General features: G+C 39.1%; 1 protein-coding gene across 3 annotated transcripts in view; it reads left to right on the top strand.

Moving 5' to 3' along the window:
• The first annotated feature begins 1831 nt into the window (after positions 1-1831).
• Positions 1832-13421, top strand: part of luzp2 (leucine zipper protein 2) — a 99412-nt gene continuing 87822 nt past the window's right edge. Inside the window, exon 1 of one of the 3 annotated variants that reach the window (XM_049718845.2) lies at positions 1832-2108. In XM_049718845.2, coding sequence (XP_049574802.1) covers positions 2047-2108 — 62 coding nt within the window. In that variant the 5' untranslated portion in view covers positions 1832-2046. The remainder of the gene's footprint in view (positions 2109-13421) is intronic. The other 2 variants (XM_049718844.2, XM_049718843.2) reach the window with 2 other exon arrangements.

Here is a 13421-nt window from a genome sequence, read left to right as displayed (position 1 = left end):
TTTGGGCGGTCTGTTAAGGACCCTCTCCACTGTAATCTGAGGCACACTGTGGTCCGGCCTACTCATTATAGCCGGTCACCATGGGTTTCCATGCATGAACTTCTAATTAAACCAGATAAATTGGTGGAAATCTTTCATTATGAACATTAGCCTCCTACGAGGGCACAACAGACTGCAAATTCTATTAAATCTCTAATGGAAATGATTTATCATGCCCATGGTGTACGGTCTGTGACTTTCACCTTTTGTATGGGTTGTTTCGTATTCTGCATGTATTTCATGGTTTTTGGTCCTGCTTGCTTGAATCAACTCTCACGATGTTGTGTTTTTGTCCAGGCCAATTCTCATGAATGCAATATTTAATTTGAAATACACTCCAGAGGCAATTGAGGTTAGAGGTTGGGTGGAATACTCGCTACACATTTTGTCAAAGCTGATTTGTTTTGGAAATAAAATATTCCTCACTCAGGCTTTCACTATGACCAGTGATGACCAGGAATTGTGCTCCAACTGATTAATTGGCTGGCTGATTATTTCCTCCAAAACATCAGCCAAAATTATCTAAATAGTTGCCCATTATTTTTAACTTTACGCATTTTATAACAGTTGTACACAAGTAACGTTGGTAATATGTACCGTATTTTTCGGACTGTAGGCCGCTACTTTTTGCACCAACTCTGAATCCTGCGGTTTATAATCCAGTGTGGCGTCTCATTGGATTGTTCATGATTTTTATGATATTGTATGATTTGTGTGCATATTCTCTTAAATATGAAAATCAAATATTAACACACCTGTGCCTTATAGTCCAGTCCACCTGCGTGTTACTGACCACGTCTTGTTTGCCGCCCGTCCTGACCACCTGTCCGTTACTGACCACATCTTACCTGTCCTGACCGCCCGCTCGTCTCTGCTACGCTCTGCCCTGCTGCATGCTTGCTGCTGTCTTTCCCACCAGCCACAAAATCCATATTGGTCGGGTACGAATATTAACTTTTGACAAAAGTTAGGTACACCAATTAATTAGATATCTAAAAGACTGTGATGTTTCTCTCTTGTGTCAATCTAAAATAGAAAAGGAATAAAACTATGACACAACATTTTTATCTCATCCAATACGAATCACATTAATACAGTTTGTCAAGCCAGAAGCTGTGATTTAAAACCAAATGTCATTCAAGGTATTTTATAGTATGGAAAATTCTCTTTTACACGCTGAAATATTTGTGGACGAGGTTTTAATGACTTGTTACAAGTCATTGTAACAATATCCCCCAGTTCAGTTTTTAACTAGAATCGATTTGTTTTGCAGAAAAAGAAACATTTGTAAATACTATTTCAAGAGTTTTAAGATGGAATGATTGAGCTTTGGCAGAGATCTGCTCTCTGAGTGCTCTTGTTTTAATTACTTGGACTTTTTATTACTTTGGCATGCAGGGTAGCATCACTTTGCTTTGCATCATCATATTTTCACTTTTATGAAATGCAAAACCTTGCATTGCCATAGACGATTACATTCTATTTAAATCTGTTCACATCAGTTCTCAGGACTGTCAATTCAAATGTAGCCAGACTCCGATGGCTACTCTCAGCACTCTCAGTATGCTGCGTTCTACGTCTCACACATTGCAGGTAGTAAACAGACGGTGTGGACTGAATGGGGTACCATAGTACTGGAGGAGCAACTAGCAGCCACACATTGGCAAAGATGCCTCAAACCAGTCGCAGAAGCTGCGCGGGTACTGACATCATATATCTCCTCCACATCTTGCTCTCTTGATATCAAGCCACACCCGCTCCTTTTCATCAGCAAGTCGGTCCGTGTCTCTGTGTTATTTAAAACCCAATATCCCCCCCTCGCACAGCCACTGTGTTGCATCTGTCTGCCTCTCCGCATGCGTGAGTGTGTGCGCGCGAGAGGGTGCGCGTGTGTGCGAGGGTGCACTAAAATCCCAAGCAGCCAGTGGGAAGAGAGTGAGGAGAGAGACGCAGGGGAAAGGCTAAAAGCATCTGAGACGGCAGAAAGAACGGGAGTGTGATTCAGCTATGAAATCCATCCAGGCTTTTTGCATGCTGCTTCTCTGTCCAGCTTTGAGTCTCAACACCAGGTAGGCACTGGATGTTGTTTTTATTCAACCAGCTACAGACACTCTGAAACAAACCAAAGGAGGGATGTACAACATTAGATTAGTAATCTAAGCCTCTGTCCTGCCCTCTTCAATACAAGATTTTAAACCTTGTCCTGGCAGGGACTCACTGTGACTGTACAGTATTTGGCATGTTGATTCAAGAAACTCAAGGACTTAAGCGAGGGAAAAAAAGAGATCATCTGAGCTATTATCTTCCTCAGTTCTAGGTCGGCACGGAGACAGTTGTCCCATTGTGTGTGCAATTCTCTGTATGCCTGCCGGGGTGGTGGTGGGGGTGATCACGGTGCTTTTTGGGACTTTTGCTGCATGCTGGTTTAAGAGCGAGCAAGTTGAAATCAGGTGAAAAGAGAGGTTGAAGCCACCATGCTGCAAAGCGCATGTGTTGCGTGTGTGTGTGTGTGTACGTGTGTGTGTGTGTACGTGTGTACGTGTGTGTGTGTGTGTTTGATGTGATGTCTTTGCATTTAGAAGGAAGACAGGTCATAAGAAAGAAGAATGACTAAGAGAGATGTAGGATTTGCAGAGTTCTGACGATACATAAAATCCTTGAAAGATCATCATTTCAGCGCCTGTACTGTCTTAACAAGAGTCGTGAGGGGAAATTCAAGGCTTTGATGATACCCTGGAGACTCGGATACAGAAAGACATGCATTATATTTACGTAAAAATATTAAATAATACAACTTGCCATTCCTGCTCCCAAGTGACTAAAACGGCTTAATTCTGTTTTCATATTTTCCTTGGGAACAATGTAAATGACAGAAATATTTTTTTTTTTGAGGGGGAGGGGGTTATTGATAATATGCCAAACTATTTTGACCCTTTAGCAAATCTTAATAGCCATTTCCAACATTAACATCACAGAGATGAACTAATGATGTATGGCTTCTATTACTCCAGGCTGTATTATTGTATAGCAATAGAGCAATAAACAAATGTGTCCTCTTATTGCTTGTAATAAGTCTACTTCTAATGTAATGTTTACCCTAGCTAAATAGGATTGTTTGCAACACATGACACATCTTTGTAATCCTGTTAATATGATCTTGTTGGAAACAATTGGTTGTTTCTAATTTAATGATATCTTTCGTTCACTATTATTTCATTCAGGTGTATTTTTGAGGATATACATAACTTCTTTTTAAAAAATATACTTGAGACTTTGGGTGTGAATTGGAGTAAGCAGACATTGCAAGCTACCTCTTTAAATATATTCAAACTTATCTTCTACTTTGACAACATATAATGGGATGCATATATACCATGGTGAGAAAGAAACAACAAAAAACTCAAAGATGAAGTTTCAAGATGAAAGTGGTATCTCATCAGTGACCTAAACAACCATTAGTACAGTAATAAATAGATGCCAGTCATGAAAAAAGAAAAGTTCATCGACAAATTGTGACTCTATCTGAACAAGTTTTTTTAGGATGTGTTAATGACAGAGGCTTAAGTCATTTGTGAATTAGACGCGTGTTTTGGCGTAGTGTATTTAACCACGTGGCCATGTAATTTGAACAAGCATTTGTCTACGTGACGTGTTTGAATAGCTTCTTTGTGACATGTATTGAGGCTAACCATTGTATCTAGAAGAAAAGCCCCAAGGAGTACTTGGTGTCATTTATTACTGTTGTGGTTTTATCAGACAAATATTGACCACTGAAGTGCTGTGTAGTTAATTCAAAACACGTTCATTTTCATTATGCTCTATTATCGGCACCCTGCTGCTATTGGTGACAGTTTATGTTCACACAATCTAATATGTTAATTAGTTCTTAGAAGCGTAAATAAATTAACTGCGGATTTTCATGATGTGACACAATTGCAATTTATCACGAACTATATTTTTTTTATATTGTTCAAATCCAACCAAAACATATTAAAGTGGGATTTCATTTTCGTCGGATGGCACTGATATTCTGCTCCACTGCGGCATAGTACTGTAACATCGAACATTACTGAATGTAAGGCGGACAAGAGCAAAATGAATTGTGACCTGTGCTGCCGAGGCTAGGTAGAATCTGCCTCGCTTTGTTAGACTCACAATCATCACATCAGTGGTCTGTGAATGAATCCTTTATGTATGTTGAGTGCAACGTCCAACAAGGTATGTCCACCCTGATATAATGGCCTTGTATAATGAATGCATTAGTTCTCTGGATTGAATAGTAATCTATAATGATGTCCATAGTAGTTATCATAATCAAAATAGCATGGATGGTAATGAAAAATGTATACCTGCCAGCTTTGGTCCGATGCCAGTTCTAATGAGAGTGTGATCAAAAGGGTGTGACTTTAATGAATTGAGTGGGAAACTCCAGCCGCAGAATGATAGTGCAAGGTGTGTGCCATTGCAGAAATCAATTGGTACTTAAGCAGGACACTAGACTGCATTGACACCAGCCCTGTGAGATATGACTGTCTATCTCCAGGTCAGTGTTGTGAGGTGAAGAAAGTACTTCTGTATGTATTAGACCTTTTTTTTTTTTTCAAACTGCACAGATCAAACAGTCACACCTTTTTACACTTTCAAGAATCATCTTTCAGGGTTTCTCTTAAAACATTTTGACACACTTCGTTGACATCATCTTTGACTTATCTTGCATCAGTAGGCTCCTCTAAGAAGAGGCTGCTCTTTGCTGGCACTCCACAATATCTAAAATGTTAGATTGTTTTACATGTCACATGGAAGGGCAAGTAAGAGTCTCGGATTTCTGATTGAGTACAGACATCTAACTGTTATTTCAAGTGGTCTTTTTTTACATCAAATAAAACTGGTAGAGTGCCAACCACTTGAACAAGATGTTTAACAAGAAAATGATTGGTCTCTCTGACTGACTTTCACATCCAATTTACTCCAAAAAAATGATGTGGTAAAACAAATTCACATCTATCCATCCATCCACTGTCAGAACTGCTTCCCCTCACAAGGGTCGCAGACACGCTGGAGCCTATCCCAGCTGACTTTGGGGAGTAGGCAGGGGACACCCTGAGCTGGTTGCCAGCCAATCGCAGGGCACACATAGATAAACAACATCCCACCCTCAAATAACACCTACGGACAATTTGATGTTCTTGTGGATGAAGCAGTTCAGAAGATGGATGGATGGATGGATGGATGGATGGATGGATGGATGGATGGATGGATGGATGGATGGATGGATGGATGGATGGATGGATGGATGATCAATTGATTGATTGATTGATATACTATATTCCATTTCCTCTGTAAAGAACAACAACCTAAATCTATATATGGGTAGTAGGCAGAAGTCAGGACACACCACGTTGCTTTACGCTATTATGAGTTTCAAATGTATGTTAATCTTTGTAAGAATAATGAATTTATCGATCTGTAGCAATAAATGTCTGTATGAAACGGAATTGTATTTTGTATTTGTATTATTGTATTTAGTGGAGATGTAGTGCAACAACATGCAAGCCACATCATTTTCAAACATTAATAGCTAATCGACATCTTGTTTCATTTTGTACTTTTAAAAAAGATGGTTGTTAAAGTAACATTGTTGTAAAACATGCAAATCTGTCAAAATTGGTCCTTGCTTTGATTGAGTACAGTCGAGCTCAATTCAGACCTAAGCACTGACCAAAGAAAAATAACAATATACAGCAAATCTACATATACAATGAGTTACTGCAACATGTTCACAAACATAATCAGGGTGTTTGGTGAGTGAAGGTAAATAGGCTTGCACCCTTAAGCATTATTGAACCTTTGTGTGATGGACTGCTTTGCACATATCTCAGCCTGAGCTCATAGATGTTTTGCTCATTTGACAGAGGCTTAGCAGGGACGCACATTTTCGGACTAATTACACACTTAGTAAAACCAATATCATACAAATTTTTAGCTATAAAGACACTGGAAACTTAGAATGTCTAAACATGCCTCTTTCAAAAAAACAAAGGTCAAAGTTACGAGGTTACTTGGTTACTCATCTAAATATTTATAGCACTATTTATTCCACCAAGGGTTCAGAAAAGGAGGAAACAAAGATGCCCTTTTTTACCTTTTCATTGTTCTATGTTCCAGGTTTCCTGTGTGCAGTTTGCATGTTCTTCCCGTGCCTGCATGGGTTTCCTCCAGGCCCCCCGGTTTCCTCATGCATGGTGTACTCCAAATTGCTCTTTGGTGAATGGTCGTTTGTCTGTGTGTGCCCTGTCAGTGACTGGCAACCAGTTCAGGGTGCCTCCCGCCTACTGACCAAAGTCAGCTGGGATAGGCTCCAGCACCCCCGCAAGCCTCATGAGGAAAAGCGGTACAGAAAATGAATGGACGGATTATTATCATTGTTATTATTTCAATCTTGATATCGTGGGTCACAAATCTCACTTGATCTTGTTTTTGCTGTTTCCTTAAATCAAGCATTCTCCATAAGGTAAAAGGTTATCAGTGACAGTTAATTGGCCAGTGAATCTTGGTCAGACCATTCATTAAGTTGTTGCTCGTAGAGGTGAAATTTCCAAAGGTCACTGACTGATGGTTAGAAAGCAAAAGTAAGTGTATACACACCTCAAGAACAAATGTTATGTAATTCTTGAGGCTTTATTGAGGGACTATCATGTGAAGTTATTCATAAAAAAAGTTTTTTCTGCACCCAATCAACAAAATGACACGTCTGAGTTGATGGTTGTGGCCTTTTTGTTTTGTTGTGTCATCACGACATAAATGTAATTGACCTTTCCTGTTTGCTCTTCTCCTACCTTGTAAGAGGCAAACCTTGACATTGGACAGCCTTGGGCAATTTTCCCTATTCATGTTTGGAGATGGCTACGTCTAAGCTCAAATGGCAGTGTAAATGAAAAAAAAATCTAATCATTGCATGGGCCCAATGGGAGCAATGTGATGGGCTCTGACAGTCTCAAGGCTCCTTCTAATGAGGCACTTAAAATTACCAGATATCATGCAGGTTTTATACCCAACAAAGGCTCAGTTGTTTCCATCTCATAACATAGAAATATTTTAATATTCCTTTTTCACTTTCTAATGATCAATTGTTGTTTTTAAAGAGAGATTTGATTCTGGTTAGATGCTTTGCCATACTTTTCATATCTTAAACTGTAATTTAATTAGAGTACTGCAAAACAAGTCTATTTGAGCCCACTCTGAAGACAAAATAAATAAATAATAAAGACATAAAACAATAACGATGAGAAAAGAGTAATGTATTAAGGGTGATTTTTCAAAATTGGAGTGACATTTACTTAAAGAAAAAGAAAACCCATAAATTGAAAGCAACTTTTACAAAGGTAGCTTTTGAGTAAATGTTACTCGCCAAATGGACTGAAGATTATTGTTATTTGGTTCTGATAAACACCAATTCTAAAATCTGGACTGACTCGTATGCTACTTTCTTGTGTAGCATAGGAAGCAGAAAATCAAAGAGCCTTTCACACACATTGTCAAATACAATTCATCATTTGGTAAGAGGGAAAAGGTCCTTTCTAAAACCATGGGTTCCCCATCCTCCAGCGAAGTTGCCATCTGCCCAGCCATTCTCAAATGGTTACTACAAAATAGTTATACAAGCTATTTTAAAAAGGAAAAATAAACATATGCATTGTTTTCATTTAAACCATTTCCATCTTATCCCACACACCTGTTCATTGTGCTTCTTCCTCCCTACAATTTTTTAAAGCCCATCTAAGGAACTTTGATGTGGATCTTTATTGCAGCTTCAACCGGCGCTTGATTGTACTGCTTTGGTGCTGTCACTACACATAGTGTTGCGCTGTCAAAATTGCTGTTGTAATTGGCAGAGACTTAATTGCTCTGTCCCTCTAAACACTGATGCTTGTGTTCTCAGAAATGAGTCATTACTGGAGGGCCTGGCTCTTTGTTTTACACTGTAGTGCAAGACGTATAACTACAATAAACAAAAGCTAGCACCATCCCTTGTCATAATGGCAGCAAATATGAACTGACTTGGTTGTTTTCTGCGTATTGTTGCACTGCGGCTTGGGGTCAATTTGTTTTGAAGCTAAAGCAGCACGCTTGAGTGGTGTTTGGATCTTGTCACATCTGATCAATGGGTATAAATGTGACGCTCAGGGCCTTTCAAAGGTTCTTCAGTGTGGATGTTGGTCATGGCATAAGATTTGAGGCAGTGTCATCATATTGCACGCTTTATATGATTCCTCAGCATCTGACACAGACATCCCCTGATCATTCAATACGGCTCAACCAGGAGTTTTTATTTTTTATTTTTAGCGTTCATTTCAACATTTATTTTAGCGATCAGCCCTGCACCCCCAAGATAAGTACCGTCTAATTGGTTTACATCTCCGTAAATGCATGAGACCTTGAAAACATTTCAAATTCAAGTCAAGTCAAGTCAAGTAAAATTTATTTGTATAGCCCTAAATCACAAACAGTCTCAAAGGGCTTCACATAGCCAAAATTGACAATTATTCTCAAAGCATCCCCTGATCTTAAGCTCCCAAAAGGGCAAGGAAAAACTCAAAAAAAACCTGCCAGGGGAAAATGAGAAACCTTGAGAAGGGACCACAGATGGAAGGATCCTCCTTTCAGGATCACCAGGTTCAAGGTAGTAATGAAATTATGAAATTCAAGGTAGTAATGAAATTATGAACAGGGATGTGATTTTAAAGTTAAAGTTCTACGGGTTGTCTATCTATGACCTCTGCAAGGATTTCCCAAGTAGAAGCATGATCTCTCTTGGCACTCGAGGGTGCCACACAGCAACCTGGTTGGGAATCACTGCACTACACGGTGTTGAAATATCCATCACATTGATAGCATACAATATTTCCTTGTATTCTCTTTTTCCCTTGCCTTCCAGCAGCAACGATTCTCACCTTTTCATCAAGTGAACAGCGTGAACAGACAATTTTTTTCACTCGCAGCATGTTCGGCATTCATTGCTGCTCAGGGTTCATGTTCTCTTCTATTGAAGATCTGCTCTGCAACATTGTACATAGCTCAAGACTCAAGTAATTGCACTGTAAATATCAGAGTTTTTCGCAATTTTCATCTTCTGAGATTTGACTTCCACCTATGTGATCATGATGTTGCCATTGGCTATGTCCATTCACCAGTTTTGTTCTTTTCTACCATCTCTAAACCCACAATTGGTTGACTATCGACGGAACCTTGCTCAGCCGAATTTTCTACGAACTGACTGAGAACCCAGAAGATGAAGATGTTTATTTTTGGCATGCACAAAAAAGGCTTATAAATTATACAGGTATACACAAAACGCTATGATCATGGAAGACAACGCTATACCTCTGTTGTTCATCCCTTTCATTATTTATTTTGCCAAAGCACTTGTCTCTTCCCTGCTTCTTCACACTGCTGTTGTATTCGTTTTTCCAATTATCTACTTTAATACTGAGTTGATGTACATCTTCGTATTTCAAAGACAGAAATCCCCAGATGAGTGCCACACAGTTAGCTCTACCACAAATCAAAATTCTGAATTGAAATGAATGTCAACTGAGAGTAATTATTCTACATTTGCTAAATTATTGCATGCTTTTATCACTTTAGAATGACCAGCTAAGGTAAAGCAAACTATTGTGTTGAGACTAGGCATGAGAAACTTTGTTCTGCATTCGACAACTCGTCAGGAACATGTTTCAAATCTCTGATACATCTTTTTTGTTTTGGGGTGGCTGTTATGTTAATTACATAAATCATTTAGTGCATTGCACTAAATTAAGCAAACTGAGAAACTGAGGTTTAATGTTTGTTGAGAGCAGCAATTAAATGACTGCCTGAGTCTAGGAAGGTAAGTCAACAAAAGGAGAGTTGGTCACCTGTTTAATTAACACTTTGTTCCACACATAAACCAGATACTGCCTGTGAGGTAGGTGACACAAAGGTAATAAGAATACAATCAATATTTAGACAAAGCCTATCAAATTTAAGAACGTTTTACGAAAATAATCAAACCAAACTGGGCCCATTTTTGTTTGGTAACCAGAGATGTGCAGCCTTGCTCTCTTGTTCAATTTTTTAGAAAGGAAAGTATAGCTTTCATATTATAAAGGCTATGTAAACATGAATCCTTTATCAGTCGCGAATACACCTCTACAAAGGTGTCTGGTGGTTTTCCGTTATTTTTTATCATATAATTTCCTGAGCATATTCTGATGTCAAGATCCATTTTCGATAACAACCCCAAGTCCCAGATGACCCTTATCATCCTGTTCATTCAGTGTTTTACCAAGTCACCTGATGGATGTGTCCGTTACTTGGTGTACACTACAGTATGTACAAGGAGAGCAATTTTCATTGGGTCCTTTGCGTTTAGAACAACAACGTTTACTGCTCAAATGTTTTGGTTGTAATTTTTAGCATTCAGTGCCACTTCTGAACTGATAATTATCTCAAGGACTTTACTCAAAGGAGCAAATATATAGTACACTGCTTAGAGGCACTTATAGAATGAATGGCAACACTCATGTTGAAATTTGTTTTCATTGGACATTTATTGCATCGCATTTTGAACATGCTACCGTTTTTATAGATTGGCGAATCTCCAACATATAAAATAAAACAGTAAAAGTACCATTCCAGGGAGATTATACTGACCTGGAGATAGTGCTCTGGGAATAATGCTTCTGGGATTAAGGCTGTTTTGTCACTTGCCAATCAATCTCTAGTGCCGTGTGGCACCAAATGGAAACCCACTCAAGCAGTTCACCTTCTTGCTCATTGCATCTCTCTCATCAATCTCTGTGTCTTCAGCTTTTAATTCTGTATTCCAGTGATGACTAGAGTGCCAAGATAAAACTGTGTAACATACAGAATGCAACCCTGCTTTGTTTGGGTGTGCATGTACCGTATGTGCAATGCACCTCAATGTTGGATTCAAAAGGGATCACTCGAGAGTCTTACGTTATCAAAGTTCACCATTCTGGTTTGCCTGTCTGTCAGATGCTTGGCTGAGTTCTACACAGTGATGGTGTTGACAAAATGACAGGATAGGAGCAGTCTACAGTGAATATTAATGTCGCGCCAAAATATTGTTTCCCCGCAAATGCTTGTGCACCTACCCCACACCCACAGAAAATAAGAACAAGAAAGCAGTAGAAAAACAAGCACTACAAATGATATATGAAACAATTTTCACTTGCACAAAGCTTCGAGGGTCACATGCGTGCTTGTCATCATGCAGTCTGAGGTCTTATGGACATGAGATATTCTCTCACCAAGGGTGAAATTACATCCCGACTGCAAATTATACAAACAATTAAACTTCAAGATGCTCCTTGGCTACCTCTCGATCTACTAACAGTGTGGAGAGCTTGCATGTCTGTCATGTTTTTTTGTGCTTCTAGAGCTTCGCTTCAACCTGCTTACAGTCCATCTGTTGAAGATTGTTTGCATTTCATTTGAGTAGTAGGGCTGCCGCCAGGGAAGTATTTCACCACTCTAATGCTGCAAATGTTAGTCAGTCACGGGCCCTTGGACTTGTCATCAATTTTCTTGCAATTACAGTGCCACTGCTGGGAAGCATTCAAATATTTCTCCAATCTTACAATTTGTCCTCACACTGGACCCTTTTTATGCTGGTTAAATTGGAGGACACCTGGGGAGTTTTTGCTAAAAATACCAATCTATTACTGACTCACATCAAACATCTGCATCTTATCGCAAGTGTTAAGTTATAGAAAACATCCCCGGTTGTATATTTTTTCAAATTAGCATTTGATGACAAAAGTCTGGATTAACCCTCATTTAATGAGCGTTAAGAAATTCCCTGGAGGATGAATTTGGGGTTTGGGGATTACTGACTTCCAGAATATTGTTAAGACGGAGCATTTCTGCTCTAAATCTATTAACATGTGTGCACAGCCTTATACATGAGGGAATTTTGATTTTATTGACGAGCAGGAAGACAAGAACAGATCTATTGTACCGATGCAAATAGACATAACTGCTGAGTCCAAAATGGAAAGAATCTTGGGAGTCGTCATAATAATTCCATGCAAAACTGGGGGAAGCAATTTAAGAAGACAGTCTTTCCCAATTCAGTGAATGTTGTGACCACTGAGCAGAAAACAGATTTTCAGGGTAACAACCTTTTTTTTGCCATTACTTATATTTTCGTATTGATGTTCATGTTTGATACTTTGCTTTTCAGGAATCCAATTCGAACAGCAATTCAATATTTGCATGCTCACTGAAACCTTTTTAGAAAAACAAGCCATGCATTCTGTGCATTTTCTTGATAATATGACACATTGACACGTAAATTTTATTTAGCACGTGTGTTTTATTCATTATTTACTTAGTAGCCGACACATATTTTGAATATATCGAACCACATTCAAGATCAAAAAGTAACCAAGAACAAAAGTCTAGTGCGGATATTTGTACAGGCAGTGAACAGAAACAGAAACTATTATAACTCACCATCAGCAGTGTCCTGGCGGGTCCATGACCATTACAAAGTAGACCATGAAGGTAACTGACCTGATGTTATCTTGTCACAATTAAGTCAATGTACCATCGGAGTGTTTACATATTTGTTTTCAAGGCATTTTTACTATTACAAATCAGTTAACACAGCGTAAACATGGAAATCTGGACTTGGACGTGATGTCGGAAAATAAATTCTACGTCTTCATTTAAAATATATTCAATGACAAAATAAATTAAACAGGGCTGCACGGTGGGGCACTGTTTAGCTGTCCGCCTCAGAGTGTAGAGGGTGCGTGTTCGATTCCACCTCTGGCCCTTTCTGTGTGTGGAATTTACATATTGTCCCCATGCCTGCGTTGGTTACTATCCCCGGGCACTCCAGTTTCCTCCCACATCACAAAAATATGCATGGTAGGCTGATTGAGCATTCCAAATTGCCCGTAGGTGTGAGTGCAAGTGCGGATGGTTATTCGTCTCGGTGTGCCCTGAGATTGGCTGACAACCGGTTCAGAGTGTCCCCCGCCTACTGCCCGATGCCTGCGACCCCTGTGGGGACAAGCGGTACAGAAAACGGATGGATGGATTAAATTAAATGTTGTAGTAGAACTTTAACAATGAGTCATACAATGTTGGTTTGCTCTTTTCTTCTTTGTTGTAGTTCACTTTAATGTAGAATAGACAGTAACAAAGGTCATGGTATGTGCTTTATTCTAAGTGAAATTCAGAATAGAGAATGGACTTGTTTAAAAAAACATGAATGATCTTCTTTGTGCGTACGGTTTCGTCTCTCCCTCACCTTTTCCATTCCACATAAAAGGTCTGCAGAGTCGCCCGCTCTGGGGATTGACCAAAAA

This window comes from Syngnathus scovelli, chromosome 4, assembly GCF_024217435.2.
Source record: "Syngnathus scovelli strain Florida chromosome 4, RoL_Ssco_1.2, whole genome shotgun sequence".
In the NCBI taxonomy this organism is placed as follows: Eukaryota; Metazoa; Chordata; class Actinopteri; order Syngnathiformes; family Syngnathidae; genus Syngnathus; species Syngnathus scovelli.
This window is presented reverse-complemented; position numbering and strand designations above follow the sequence as displayed.